Below are 15,848 nucleotides of genomic sequence, written 5' to 3'. Positions count from 1 at the left end.
CTGCACCAGTCGATCTCTCTCTCTCTCTCTCTCTCTCTCTCTCTCTCTCTCTCTCTCTCTCTCTCTCTCTCTATTCTTCAGGCTACAAATGTGCTGTATTTTTTTTATGGACTATAATTAGCACCACACTCATTTTTCGAACTACAATTTATGGAATTGTCAGAGTCATTTCTTCGAGGTTTTCACAATTTCTAAGGAAATGTCAACATCATTTGAATGAACATGCAAGATGTTAACCAATAAATAACACATATGTAGGTCTTCAGGAAAAGTAGGTGATTCTGATTACATACCACTTTCTTCATATTTCATCTTTGCCCATATGGTGTGCAACATTAATTTGATTCCACATTACTTTGGAACTCTCACAAACACAGATGCTATATGAAGGAAACACAAAGAAAATTAATTCAGTTTTATCTCCATTGTTAACACCTAGCAATACTGCAAACACAACTGTTAATTATGATGGATATTAACCAAGTTGCAAATCTGAGCGAATAGTAACTGTGACCAATCGTGTCTCAGGAACTATCAACAGAAACTGAAATTCACTTTACAAATTACGATTGTGTTCTGCTGTGTTATCTGTTTACCAACGTGCCAACACCCAAGGATATGTGCCTGCCATGTTGCACATGCACTGCCTGATACAGCTACAGTAAGGAGTGTACATTTCTCCAGCCACTAGAAAAGCTACAAATTTGGCAATTTTAGAACATTCTTGCAGTTTGTCTTGGTAGCTAAAATTTTGACATTGTGTTTCTTTCAGCATATTCTTCCTATATAAAATATTTCATGGGAGGTTTTGACTTGTGCGACTGGAACATTCCCTAGTTAGAGCATTCCTGGCTCCAGTCTGGGTGTCTGCCTTCTGAATTAATGCACCATGGTGGAGATCATACCTTCTCTGGTTCAGAGGCAGCTCTAGTTCGTCTTGCATGTGTTGCATTGATTTTCCATTTTAAGACAGTATGGCCATACCTCTGGCATTTAAATCACCTTGGACAATTTGGGACAAAATGCCTTACTTTCAGTTAAATGAAGCCTGCCTTAAGACAATCTAGTAACACTGGTGTGCCCTATACCAGAACAACTAACTAATATGATGGAAAAAAAATACCATTAATTTTAATGACTTTTCTGTTAAACGGACTATTCTAGGAACATTTCACACACAGTTACAATGATGCATATTTAATACATACTGTGCAGATGACTGCTGCTGTTGCTGGTGCAGGTATCCTGTAGCACCTGATATGCTGAGTGAACCCTAAAATGAAACTTTAGTCAGTATCAACATTATACTACATAACACACTAAGCAATTATCAAGATACTGAATGTTTTGTCAGTGCTAAAACTAGAAGCAGCAGTAGTAACAGCACATTAACCAAAAGTTAAAATCAATTAAATAATCATGCAATATCGCTTGACAATTCATACAGTGAACAGTTTTTCAAAATGTAGGTGTTAAATGTCCAATGGCCCGCTGTAGCTGTATTTGTTCCGGTCACTTATGGACCCACACAACTGGTTTTGCAAATCTAGTGTTTTTTTATTCCACAGAATGTAGGTTCCACGTATAAAGACAGGGAACAGTCAATCAGCAACCCACATAAGAACACAGGGGTTTATTCAATTTCCTATAATGCCTGTTCTCAAAAGTACATTAGGCAAATGGGTAGGAGTTTCAAAATTCGCTTTAAAGAATTTCTCAACGTGAGCAGTTCGAAATCTGTGCTAGCTAACATCTTATGTAATAATCAACATTCTATTTCAGACCTCCACAACAATTTGGAGGTACTACACAAAGAGAAAAACAGAACTGTATTAAATATGCTTAAGAAATATATAGTAAAGTCCATAAGACAGTCCCATGATGAGAATCTCAATAATCAAACGGAGTTAAGGCACCGAGCTTTATTGGCTACTTTGGACTATTTAAATTCTTTGAGTTAGGGGTCTCAACATCTAATCAGTTGGCTAACTTATTACAGCTTTTTTATGTTAGCATTCATGTTTACTCCCGCTCCTGGTCGACTGAGAGGTCATCTGCTCCATTTAATGTCTAAACTGTTTTAAAGATTCAGAAATAAGTTCTGATGATTCAGAAATAAGCAGTTCATCTTAGCAACATTATTATATTTAGTATCATTCAGGCTCAGTTTTATGTTAAACAGGGAGCCAAGACTAATAGTTTGCATGGTGACCATAAGTCCTAAGCAGAGCACTAGCATTGCACTTTCTTATTTTCTGTGTTGCCAGTGTTAGTTCAATTTCCGTCATCGTCTTGGTTCCCAGACGGCAGCCACAGCACAGGCTTAGACAACACACAGGACACTCATAGCTTATGTTGTCAGCAGCTATGTTGGTGGCAAATACACATGAACATATCTGCTTTTGACAAGTTTGACCAGCAGTATATGCTTCTCCCTTTTGGCCACTGGTGGCCCTACAATACCAGTTAAAACAATTTTAAGTAGATTTCAAGTTTACTAGTTTTCATCACTAGCTTTATTTTATTTTTCGGTCACCACAGGGCCCAGTACTTCGCTGCATAACATCTATGAGGGGCATTTTGTTGCTTGACGTAGGCCGACAAGAGCAGATGTTAATCAGAAAAAATACAGTTCATGACTTAACACATGTCAGTCCCATTTTTGGCTGTTGATCCATGTCACATGGGGATAGTCCCCATCTATTTTTCATTTGCGTTACTTTTTCACCGTTTTTTAATTAGGGATCAGTTCTGATTTCTAATTATATTCCTTTGCTCTTGACATGATATTCATCATTGACAACTTTTTTCTTTTTTTTAAACAATTGTTTATTGTTTTTTATCAATTGAGGAGGGCTGAAAACTTTACCTAGCCATATCAATTGTTACTCTGCAGCATTCTGTACCCTATGACATAGCATTTGTAAGTAACTTTCTTTTGGTACTAACTTGCAAACTGTATTTATTAAGTATATACAAATCCGTTTTTGTGCTACTTAAAAGTTGCGAAACCGGTTGTATGGGTTTATAAGTGACCAGAACAAATACAGCTACAGCAGATCATTTGACACTTCATTCAGTTTCATTATAATAGTTTTAACACCTGTAATTTAAAAAAAAAAAAAAAAAAACTTGACTCTAGGAATTGTCCAGCAATCATGTACAACTATTTTAGCTGTGGTTGCCCCAGTTTTAAAATTATCTACAACAGAAAGACCCCTTGCACAACTACAATGAGTACAGTAAAAATACTTACACAAAAATGAACAAATTATATCACATTTTAACTATTACTTAAAACAACTACAAATGTAAAACGACACCATATTTTACAAGAATTAAACTCTAGTCTCACTTGTTTACATAAATATTGTATTCTTTTCTTCTTTCTAACAGGCACCAAAACAATTTTTTCAGAAACTTCTTTTGTCTTGGTTGTGTCTTGGTTCAATTTAGTACTCTTTTCATTCTAAAAATCAAACACCCAAGCTAACCCATTTTGAGTTTTAATTATTCATCATATATTTGTCAAGATGTTCCATTGTTTCACCATGACATACTTTTCAGTTATGATGTTAATAGCAGTCAGCAATTATTCTAGCCTCTTGTAACAGACTTGCCTAGTAATTTGCAACGACATTGCCACCATCTATTTTTCCATCCACTGCTGAATAAACATCTCTAATAAAATTTTCAACATGTCATAATTTTTGGCTGTACCTATCCTATGACACTGCTTATTTCTGCTGTTATCTGTTAATTTCTAATTAGATCGTCATCTGGAAGAATATAGCAGAGATTTTCCTTAATCCATGTTTTGTCAGTTTGTATCATTTCATACTGCTGTTTTCTACATTTTACTGTCATAGTAGCCATGATGACATTCTGGACTGCTGCAGTGTCTCTTACCTATTTCATCATCTTCCTGTTCCTTCTCAGTATTCTCAACATGCTGCAGTCCACTGTCCCATATGAAACATTCAATTATTACCATTATGTTACACTGACTGTTTCATAGGTGTAAATGAAATTACATATTAATACCGGGAGTATACGTGGTCGACAAAAAAAAATAATAAATAAATAATAAATATATAAATAAAAAATAAATTAATTAAAAAATCCCGGATTTTTCGGTTAAAAATACACTTTTTCCCGGATGAAAATACACTTTTTCCGTGTTAAGTAACTGCGTACTTTTCCTCGGAACTGTAAAACTTATCAATCCTTTCAATGGTTGTGGTTTTATACACAGGAGTAGAATTTCCCGGCACTTTAGATAACAAAACTCAGGGGGAAAAACAGTTTTGGAAAGATGTCTGATGTGCAGCAAGATGTACACTGCATATTTTCGTATTACGAGAGTATAAATTCGAATTCCACCAAACACCGCATGTTACTTTCCGAAGAATTGAAATCGAGATTGCGATGTGCTTTTGTAATCTAATCGTACCTCATGTCAAGCGATCTCACCAGCCGATGACAGCGGATATTCAGAGCATAGGACACGTGATGTAGTCAGCCAATAGCAACATCAGTAATAAGTAGCGCGAACACAAATAGGGAAAGGTAACAGTTTAAATTACTATACATAGTGTTGCAACAAGAAAAGAAAAGCTTTCACGTATAATGTTGGTATCTAAGATTAACAAGCTGCAAGTGAAGCTAAGCTTTCACACATAATGTTGACCTTTTTTGTGCGTGTTACATCACACAAATGTGCCAGTAAAATTTTTAACAACATAAATGTCTGATCTTCTGGGCTCGAAAATATTCTACATAGTCATCGTCAAAGATTTGCTTGTTGAATGAGATTCAAACGCTCTGTGATTTAAAAAATTCATCGACCATTCTCTCACAGAGTTCATCTTGCGTAAAACGAAATTAACTTTGAAAGTAATGCTTTCCAAACAACCATTCGGAATATTTTCTCGCAACCTGTCAGAAATAGATTCATTTCAACAGTTGCCTGAGAGCGCCAGATAACCTGCGTCGCCGTGCTTGCGCAGCTACGGTGACCCAGGAAGCCCATATGTTCGTACATGTAAAACATTAAAAGATCTTACATTATGTAATAAAAGAAACAAGATATTAGAGATTATACTCCAAGAGCATGGAAATTTTTTGAACCATAATAAAATGCATCATTCGGCTTAAAGTGCACATTCGCATGTCCAGATTCAGATGTAAATTTTCTTGGAGTACCAGTATTATCTCATGTTCGGTTCTATATTACGGCATAATCTCATACATGCTATAAGATGAAACTGTGAACTTGAACTGCAGCGAATTGCTGAAACTAGCCAACAGTGTAGAATTAAACACTGCGTTCAAATAAATTGACTGCCTCAGCAGAAACAAACAGACAAAAATAACTTCATTGTTCTGCAAGGTGATTAACGCTTGACTGTCAGACAGGTGGAAACAAAATAAAATCTGAAACTAATTACATATTTTAGCCTTCCGTAATTATGTGAATGTATTTTAATTCACTTGATAGCTCCCGGCCACAGAAATCTGATTTGTTTTCATTTGACGTGAGAGTAATAAATGAAGAGGAAACAGCAAAATCACTTAACGTAAACACACACATGTTCGAGGGAACGTAAGACATGTTATTTGGTCTTAAAGTGTGCCGAAGTGCAGTGCCATGCCTCTTCACACAGCATTCTTCCATTGCAGGTCTCTGTATTTCACTCTGTGGAATTCAAACATGTAATATTTTGTAATGGGTTTCATCAAACTATATTCATGCCAGAGGAAATTAAAATGTCCTGCAGTACCTCTCCTGCTCCCAATCGGCCGGTTTGACATCCTGCCCCTCTTAAAAAAAATCTCACTATTAATACAAGATGGGCTTATTTGTAACCGGCAGGACAAGAACTCTTCAGAAAATCTGCAGTCTTTACTGCCTATTGGCTAATAACTTGCTGTTTTGGGTGACATAAAATTAAATATAGGATGCATAAAACAAGAGACAAGCAAGGCAGTAGAACACACTTCTCCGGGAAAGAATCTATTACCTCATCGAAGTTAGTCAATGTTTTGCTATATCAAAAAACGAAATGTCGTTGTCTAATACTAGAAAAGCTGTTGATACAAATTGTACCAAAGACTGGTGTGGTTTCTCAATCTGATTATGTGTATTTTGTCACTGTCTGCTAGATAAAATGAAATAGGCCTGCCTAATATTGCAGCAATTGTTACACACGCCAAAGAAACGAGACTTTTTTGGCACAAATGGTCATTTTTATAACACGACAGAATATAATTCACAAAGTACCAACATCAAATGCCTATTAGGCCTACTACAAGCAAAAAGTTTTGTTAGGAAATAGTTTCACATTTCATTCATACACTCTTGCTTCTGAAGCACGAGATCGAAAAGTAGTAGTACGAAAATTTGGAATCGTCATATTCTTCCGTGATTTGTGTGAGTCCCCGTATATTCTCCTTCCACGTTCTAACAAACAATCTTGTCATCAATAATTCTGTAACTATTTCTGCCAGTGTCAAAACTTATTCTCTGGTTAACTTCACTAACCCCACCACAATCGCCGGTTTAGTTATCCCACATTTATTCTCCGGTTAGGCATTATTACGTGTTCGTACAACGTGTTTTCTGCGCTACTCCCAGAATATAACTTTAGCGGCTGCTAGCTGGGGACTGTATTACTGGCCCTTAGAAGTGTAGCGGTCTGGACAAAAATTTTCTGTCAAAATTTCATTTTCTTGGATACACGGAGCAGACAATACACAATCTTTGTTGCCTGTTATTCCCATTAGTTGTTTATTTCCACTCTGGCAGTCTGAATCTATGGAATTCGCTAGTAGTTATAACAATGCTGATCATTTGCAAACCCAGTCAATCACATAAACATCGATTGGCATTCACCCGTTCGGGTTTATTCCACTCAGCTTGTATAGACCCATCCCCTTTTGTCTGCAGCAAAGTTTACTTCTAGATGTGATGGGGATTCCCCTGGCAGAGACATCACGTACACTATGCATGCATTTAAAAATCAACTTACAATTCATTCAGAAATCGACTTAGAATTTGATCAAAGATGTTCAAAAACCAACAGGGATGCGCTCAAAATCATATGAGTAATCGATAGACCAATGGGCGCTGGATGCTTGGCGCTTTGTGAAACAAGGTCTTTTTCCTCAATAATATTAATTTGGCCCCCCCACCCTGAAGCTGCCGCCTGGGGCAGATACGCCGGTTTCTCCCCGACCCCTAGTTCCCGGCCTGTTTCTGTAGCCAGTAACAGGAGAAGGTACTACTCATACACGACTCAACTGCACATGCGCATAAGCTCGCTCGCAACCACTCAAACGAATCTAATGTAAACAGTTGTGACGTCACGCTCATCGGAGGCAATTTGTTGTTATGAAACATTGCATAGTCTTCCTAAAGCCTTTGACACATTTTGCTGTTGACAGACGCTTGTATGAGCGCCATGTATTGTTGTTATGTATGGTGCATTTCCTTTGCAACTTCAGTTTCATTTTGTTTTCTTTTTTTTTCTCTCGTTCGTTTTTTATTGCTGCAGTATTATTCTGCAGTAGCGAGATACAGTAATATTCTATGTTAAAGTATTGGTTCTTACCAGTCAATGTTACAAAAATTTAACTGAAAACTAAAACAATGAAAAATTCCCAAGTTTTTCCCAATTTTCTTCCAGATGAAAAAATTCCCAGGTTTTTCCCCGATCTCCCGGTTGCCCCAGGTCGTATACACCCTGTAATATTGCCCTAAAATTGTTCAAATAACATTTAAATAATTCTTGTAAATCCTTATTATCCTATTATTTGTCATCTCCAACTGCCAAAAATACTTCAATTCTTCAGCTGATTCAATAATGACATTTTTAATCTGTGCTGAAGGACTTTAGTCACATCATAGCAAACACTGTGCATCACATAACCATTGTGGCATTGTCATATATTGAATATTACAAGGTGTGACAATTAAGTGATCAGACTGGTGTTGCTACTGGCACACAGTGAGCATACTCACGGCAGCTTGGAGTATGGTCATGTCATCTGATGCTTCCCCACACTGAGCTCAATGGCTACAGTTATACATAGCTCAGTCTCACTATAGCAACCGTCTGCTGGGGTCCTTGTTCTAACATCTTTGCAAAAGCCGCGAAGTGCTAAGACGGAGCAAAAAGTTAACATCAAGTGTCTTGTGAAATGGAAAAACTGGTACAGAAGCTTGTGCCATGTTCTAGGATACGCAAGTCAAAGTTTATCACTAACCCAAGTTTTTGGTGTGGTTCAGGTTCAAGAGGTTTAAGGAGGAACATGGAACCACTAAAAACAATCCATGCCCTGGATGATCCTAAATATCAAAAAGGGTAGACAGTATCGAGAAATTTGGTAAATTGACAAAGTTCAGCACAACAATCAACACTATTATGATGAGGTTCTGACTGCAGTTCATGAACAAGTGAGGAGATGGAGATCTGATTTGTGGTACAGCAAGTCCTGGATGCATTACCAAGACAATGTACTTTGTCTGTAAAGGCACTCTTTGTTCGACCACCCAACCTGGGGTGCTCAATCCCCCCCCCCTCCCTCCCCCCTGCTCTCAATTTCCTAAGGTCAAATCTGCGCTTAAGGAGCAAGATTTGACTGTGTGGAAATGGTGAATGCAAATGTGACAGAGATTCTCAGCAAGCTGACAGAAGCAGACCTCCAGCATTACTTTGAATAATGGAAAATTCATGTGGAGCATTGCAGGAATCTGAAAGAGAGTACACTGAAGGTTATAAATTTTGTAATGTAACTGGGGATCAACAAAATGTTCTGTAGCATCAGTCTGGTAATTTAACTCCATATCTCTTACACTTTCATGCATAGCTACATATAGGAATATGAAAAATTAATGTAAATGGTAATCCAAAATAGACAGTTTTTAACATATGCATGTATCCCCTGCAAACCACAGTGAAGTGTATGTTAAAGGGTACTTCCTGGTGTAGAACATTTCAGGGATTATTCTTGTTCTATTTCGGCATGGAGTCCAGGAAGAACAATTGCACAGATGAGTCTGTGCATGCTGTAGTTAGTCTCGTTTTGTCTCCATGGTTCCTATGTTAGTGATACTTAGGGGGTATAGTATATCCCAAGGCTCCTCACTCAATTCTGGTCTTTGAAACTTTTTGAATAAGCTGTCTTAGGTTAGTTGACACAGCATCTGCTAGTTTAGGTTTTTCATTATTTCTGAAATGCTCTCTCATTGGTGACACACGCTGTGACCATTCATGGTGCCCATCTTTCTATACCTTAAATAGCCCCAATTGTCCTATATGGTAAAGGTCCCATACACTTCTGCAATATTCTGTGCGAGTGTTGTGTAAGCAATCTCCTTTGTATACCAGCTGCATGTCCAAGACAGTATCCTACAAATGGATCTAAGCCTGCCACCTGCTTCGCCCATGATTGAATCTATGTTACCTATACATTTCATACCATTATAAATTGTTACAGCCAGGTATACACAAGAGATATTATAGTCATAGGATACCAGGGTTTCTATTTAGTGAAGGACAAAGTTTTACATTTCTGAACATCTAAAGTAAGTTTCTAATCTTTGCACTACTTTGAAATCTCATCACAATCTGATTTAATATTTGTTCAGCTTTTTTCAGACATTATTCCATATACACTGAAGAGCCAAAGAAACTGATACACCTGCCCAATATCATGTAGGGCCCCCACAAGCACGCAGAAGTGCTGCAACACAACATGGCATGGACTCTACTAATATCTGAAGTAGTGCTGGAGGGAAAGAGGTGATCTCTTCTGAACAGCATGTTGCATGGCAGTCCAGATATGCTCAATAATGTTCATGTCTGGAGTCTGGTGGCCGGCGGAAATGCTTAAACTCAAGACGAGTGTTCATGGAGTCACTCTGTAGCAATTCTGGACATGTGGTGTGTTGCATTGTCCTACTGGAATTGCTCAAGTCCATTGGAATGCATAATGGACATGAATGGATGCAGGTGATCTAAGACATATCAGGGGTCCCATATCACTCCAACTGCACACGTCCCACACCATTAGAGAGCCTCCACCAGCTTGAACAGTCCCCTGTTGACATACAGGCTCCATGGATTCATGAGGTAGCCTCCATATCCGTACATGTCTATATGCTCAACACAATTTTAAACAAGACTCATCCGACCAGACAACATGTTTTCAATCATCAACAATAAAATGTTAGTGCTGACGGGCCCAGGCAAGGCATAAATCCTTGTGTTGTGCAGTTAAATGGAACGCAAGTGGGCCTACAGCTCCGAATGCCCATATCAATGATGCTTCATTGAATGGTTCACACACTGACACTTGTTGAGGGCCCAGTATTGAAATCTGCAGCGATTTGCAGAAGGGTTGCACTTCTGTCGTGTTGAACGATTCTCTTCAACCGTCACTGGTCCCATTCTAGGAGGATCTTTTTCCGGCCGCAGCAATGTCGGAGATTTGATTTTTATCGGATTCCTGATATTCAAGGTACACTTGCGAAATTGTTATACTGAAAAATCCCCACTTCATCGCTACCTCGAAGATGCTGTATCCCATCGCTCGTGCGCCGACTAAAACATTACGTTCAAACTTACTTAAATCTTGATAACCTGCCATTGTAGCAGCAGTAACTGATCAAACAACTGCAACAGACACTTGTTGTCTTATACAGGCATTGCCGACCACAGGACCGTACTCTGCCTGTTTAGATATCTCTGTATTTGAATATGCACAGCTGTAACAGTTTCTTTGTCACTTCAGTGTAGATATCTGAATCATTTGCAAACATTCTGAAGTTACTATTAATATTGTCTGTCAGATTAGTAACATAAAAAATGAACAACAAGCTTCCCACGGCACTGCAATGAAATTATTTCTAAATTGGTCGACAGCCCTCCCAACATCCTCCATCCTGCCTATCAGGAAGTTCACAGTCCAATCACAACTTCCACGTGATAGTCAATGTGATTGTATTTTCAGTAGTGCATATAGGTGCAATATTGGGTCAAATGCTTTTCGAAAGTCAAGAAAAATTTCCTCTACTTGACTGCCTTGATCCATGGCTTTCAGGTTCTCACACATTAGAAAAGCACAAGTTGTGTTCCACATGACAGATGTTTCCAGAATACATGTTGGTTAGTATGGAGAAAGTCATTCTGTTTGAGATACGTCATTATGTTTGATATCCGAATATTTTTCTAACATTCTACAGCAAACAGATGTCAAAGGTACTGGACTGTAGTTTTGTAGATCACTTCTGCTAAACTGAATACCAACAAGTGATCTACAGTATATTATGGTTAAAAGAAAAGCTAACTTTGTCACAAATTCTGTATAGACCTCATAGGAATTCCATTTCAAGCTGGAGGTTTGATTTTAGCCATTGCAAGTGTTACTCGATGCCAGTAACACTAAAATCTTTATCAATCACATCTGCAGTAGAGCAAGAATTAAAATGGGGCATTATTTCTACAAGTTCCTCTGTGAACAAACATTAAAATGGGATTTCATATTTCAGGTTTTGCTTTGCCACCCTCAATTTCAGTTCCTGTGTCAATTAATGAGTGTCTGTACACCAACTTTGATGCCAATAACAGCCTTTAAGCATGACCAGAATTTCATTTGGTTTTGTGAGATGCCTTTGGATACAATTCTACTACTGCAGTCATTCATGTCTTTATACATTGTCTTTGTGACAGCCAAACGTGTCATTTAGCATTTCTCCACTCATAGCCTTATGTTTTATTTTACTCATATTGTGCTGTAATTGACACTGTATCCCTTGGATGCTCCATTCCATCATTAACAGTTCTAATAGATACTGCATAATCAATTGTTCTTTTGAACTGAGTCACAGTTCTTCTATATGCTCCAGTCAAGAGAGAAATATTTCTAGTTCCTTGTTGAGATATGATACTACTGCTTCTTTATCCAGTTTGCTCACATACTAACCTTTCTACTTGTTTTAATTGCCCTTTGTATTTGGGTAATAACTATTGCTACAAATAACTCGTGGTCAATGGCCCAATTTAAAACTGATGTTTTCAAAGCCATCAGGTCTATTTGTTGCTATTAGATCCAATATATTTTCATCAAGAGTGGGCTTCGTGACTACCTGTTCTAGGTATCAGACTAGGCATTTAGTACCGCTTGATAGCATCTCTTGTCATGTCCACCTCTCACAAAACTCTTAATTATTACAATTGATTGTGGAATGATTATGATCGCCTCCAATGATGACAGTATGATTGGGGAACATACATACTAGTGAACTAAGGTTTTCTGTTTTATCTAGGTGGGATAGTGGTTGTCAATAGAGAGATGAAATTATAAGTTTATGCCCACCTTGACACTGAGTCTTGCTACAACAATCTTGAATGCAACTTCATTTACAGTCCTTTTCCTGTAGAGAGATCAAAGCTGTTCAGCCCAAAATTGGATGACATCAAATGCTTACTTGCTTCCCTACCATAATTCATCAAGGGTATATTTATTGGGATTGGGACAGTTAGTGTGCATGTCAGAAGATGCACCACATTCTAGTATTTGCCACAATCACATCTGTTGCCACACTCGATTAGACTTGCCTTCAATGGAGCTACAAGCTTTCTGGTGCTTTTCAGGCTCCTCCGAATCCTACATCTCAAGTTGTTGTCACTGGGTATCTCCCATAGTCGAGGGTAGTAATTCCAAGGTTTGGTGAGGTCTTTGTTCAGAAATCTCTTGTACGATTAAGTCTGCCAGGTATACAGAAAGCTCCATAAGAAATGGCATTTATTAATAAAGGTATGCTTAACCCTTTTGCTTCTACAGATGTGCTCTCATTGAGAGCAGAATGGTATTGCATTCCATTCTCATTGGTTTTTATACCCAGCAGATGGCCAGGTGAGATGCACCCATTCCCATCCCGATGCATTGGGAATCAAGTGCTCATAACAATCATATTTAATAAACAGTTAAAGATGTCAAAAAGCTGGTCTTTGCGAATAATAGCACACAAAGAGACAAATATGTTGTATACCTAATGTGCATTCATGTCCAACGGAACACTGCTTCATACTTCTGAACAACACAGGCACTGCAATATCGTATTTATCTGCCAACACTGGGCAAACAACTTTCAATTAAAATGTCTCCGCTGTACAAGAATATACAAAATGGATGTAGGAGTTCAGTTTGTAGACCCATGCTTGATGACAAATGGAAGTCTGGGCCTGGCTGTGTAGTGTGTCTAACAACAGCATCACAATCAGAGAACTAACTACAAACGCAATCATTAAGAAATGAGCAACGAGTGTGAACATGTTCGTTGGTTGGTTGTGGGGGAGAGAGGACCGAAGAGTGAGGTCATCGGTCCCACAATCTATGGTGTCAGAAACTAAGGGAGGAACAACACCAAAACGCAGTCCAGTAGATGGGAAGGAAAAATGGGAAAACAAAGGGGCATAAGGAACATCAGGTGGCAGGAAGAGTAAAAAACAGGAGGAGTGGGGGGGAGGGGGAAAGGTGGGAAGGGGAAAAAGCAGGGGCAACCCAGAGGCACTACATGTGACGGGGTGCCGGCACTGTCACCGGCACATCCCAATCCCCATGCTGTACCATGGTCACGGCACAGCGTGGACAACACCAGGGTAAGAAGTGACAAGAAAGGGTGGGTCAAATGGCACAAGAATCAGACAAAATGTCTGGCAAGCACAATGGTCTCCAAAATCAACACCAATGATAAACAAGGGATTCAAATAAGGGAAGGAAATTCCGGTACTTAAATCTAGGAGGACAAATCACTTCCACAAAGAAAACTGAGGATGGACGTAACCATACAAGGGTCATCCGCTAGCACCCCTAACAAGGAGTGCGGGAGGACATATTTAGTGCAAAGGGCCAAAAGGTGAGGAAGTCCAGTCAAATATGGATCACCATCAGGGGAGGGGGACCGCAACAAAAAAGTGCAGACTGCTCTTTATAGATCAAAAAATGATTGGTGAACAAGGTATGCCTGATATGGACATGGTTGATTTCTCCTGGGAGAGGTGGTAGGAAGAATGTCACCTGGCAGGAGTCTGTTTAATCGCATGAACACTAGGCCCACAACTGAACAAAGAGGAATTTGTGTGAAGGTGTAAATCCACTCTGAGGAGGGTCACACACAATAGGGGTGGTAGGAAACCCCCCTCCCCACACTCAGCCAGACAAACAGTAAACTCGTAACCCGGGATACCAACACTGCCAGGAACCCAAAAGAAATCAATTGAACAAGCATCACAGCCAAGTTGAGAAAAATGGTTGTGGGTGAGAGAGACCAAGGCATTGAGGGGAAAAACACCAGGTGATAGCCTGAAGGCCATTCATCGAATCCATATGTAACAAAAGCTGGGTGAGGGAGAACCATTTGATACAGCAGAAAACCCGCTAAATGGCCATCAGTTCATAGTAAACACCCCACATGTGGCAGGCACGAGACGGTGTTCCATGCCAACAGAAGACAAGAAGGCATATTCCACATGATTGGTGGATTTACAGCCATTGGCATAAAAAACAGTAGCATCCCAAAACTCTCGTAAAAGCCGGAAGAACGAACTACAGAACACTATCAGAGCAATGGAGGCTTTTGGCCCTGGGAGAAATCCAGCTGAATCCAGGGACGAGGAACTAACCAGAGTGGTGGGGGGGGGTGGGGGGGAGGAGGAGGGGAAAGGGGGAGGGGGTTGGGAGATCATGGGGAAGAGGACAATGAAGGAAGATGGAAACTGCAGTGAAGAGACACAAGGCGGAGCCCAATCGGTAAACCCACCTGAGGGTGACCAGCAGGCAGGTGATATCCCAGAGCCAGGAAAAGAATAGAATATGAGGGGTGAGCAGAGAAAGAGCAGAGAGCAATCGCACAGGAAACCAGGAGCTGGGACCTCTGAACTGAAAGGGGGAGGGGACCCCAGTGCCAACCAAAAGACTATCAACAGAGCTAGCGCAAAATGCGCTGGTCACCAAACAGATAACACGATGGTGGATCAGGTCCAAGAGGAGCAGTGTGGAAGAATCAGATGAGCCATAAACTTTACAATCATAGTCCAGATGGGAAAGAACTAAGGCCCAATAAAGGTGGAGGGAAGTCTAATGTTCCACACCCCAACAGGTGTGGGCAAGGAACTGAAGGACATTGAGTATTTGGCAACAGCCAATCTTCAGAAGGTGGATATGGGGGCAACAAAGTAAGCTAGTTGTCAAAAAGAAACCCCAAGAAATGGAACTGGGGTACCACTGTCAGGCATTGGGTGTCAAGGCAGAGCTGCGGATTGAGATGGATCTATTACAGTTCCATTGAGTAGGCACAGAATGGGAATTTAAATGGGAGGTGGACAGGCTGAAGCTACTCATGCCACCAAATCATCATCCATCACAAGGGTGGCCCCATCATTGGCAGATGACAATGAAGAAGGGGAACACTTCTCCGGTTGGATATAGGGGGAACGGCACCCAGAGTGGAGGGCATGGGAACCACAGGGGAGGGGGAGGGGTGAGGAGAGGGAGGCAGGACTGGGATAAGGAGGAGGGAGATGGTGGAAAGGACATAACAGAGGCAAAGGTAGATGTCACAGACACAGAGTGATGACTGTCATATTTCTGACAAGCCTCAGTTTAGGATAAACAATCAAGTTACTTTTACTCATGTGTCTTCTTTTCCTTCTTATAAACTAGGTAATCTGATGAGCACAGAGAGTGATGGTCGTGACAATTAACACACATGGGTGGAACAATGCAGAGGCTCACCTCATGGAGTGGGCATCCACATTCACTACACAAAATGGCCGCTGTTC

General features: G+C 39.8%; 1 protein-coding gene across 3 annotated transcripts in view; it reads right to left on the bottom strand.

Annotated features, from left to right (window-relative positions):
- LOC126249700 (spindle assembly abnormal protein 6 homolog) overlaps window positions 1-15,848 on the bottom strand; it is a 256,468-nt gene that overhangs the window by 17,493 nt on the left and 223,127 nt on the right. For all 3 annotated transcript variants that reach the window (XM_049951376.1, XM_049951377.1, XM_049951378.1), the window contains one exon: window positions 1,209-1,273. In XM_049951376.1, coding sequence (XP_049807333.1) covers window positions 1,209-1,273 — 65 coding nt within the window. The remainder of the gene's footprint in view (window positions 1-1,208; window positions 1,274-15,848) is intronic.

This window comes from Schistocerca nitens, chromosome 3 (genome assembly GCF_023898315.1).
Source record: "Schistocerca nitens isolate TAMUIC-IGC-003100 chromosome 3, iqSchNite1.1, whole genome shotgun sequence".
Lineage (NCBI taxonomy): Eukaryota > Metazoa > Arthropoda > Insecta > Orthoptera > Acrididae > Schistocerca > Schistocerca nitens.
Note: the sequence above shows the minus strand (reverse complement) of the source record. Positions and strands in the feature narration are given on the sequence as shown.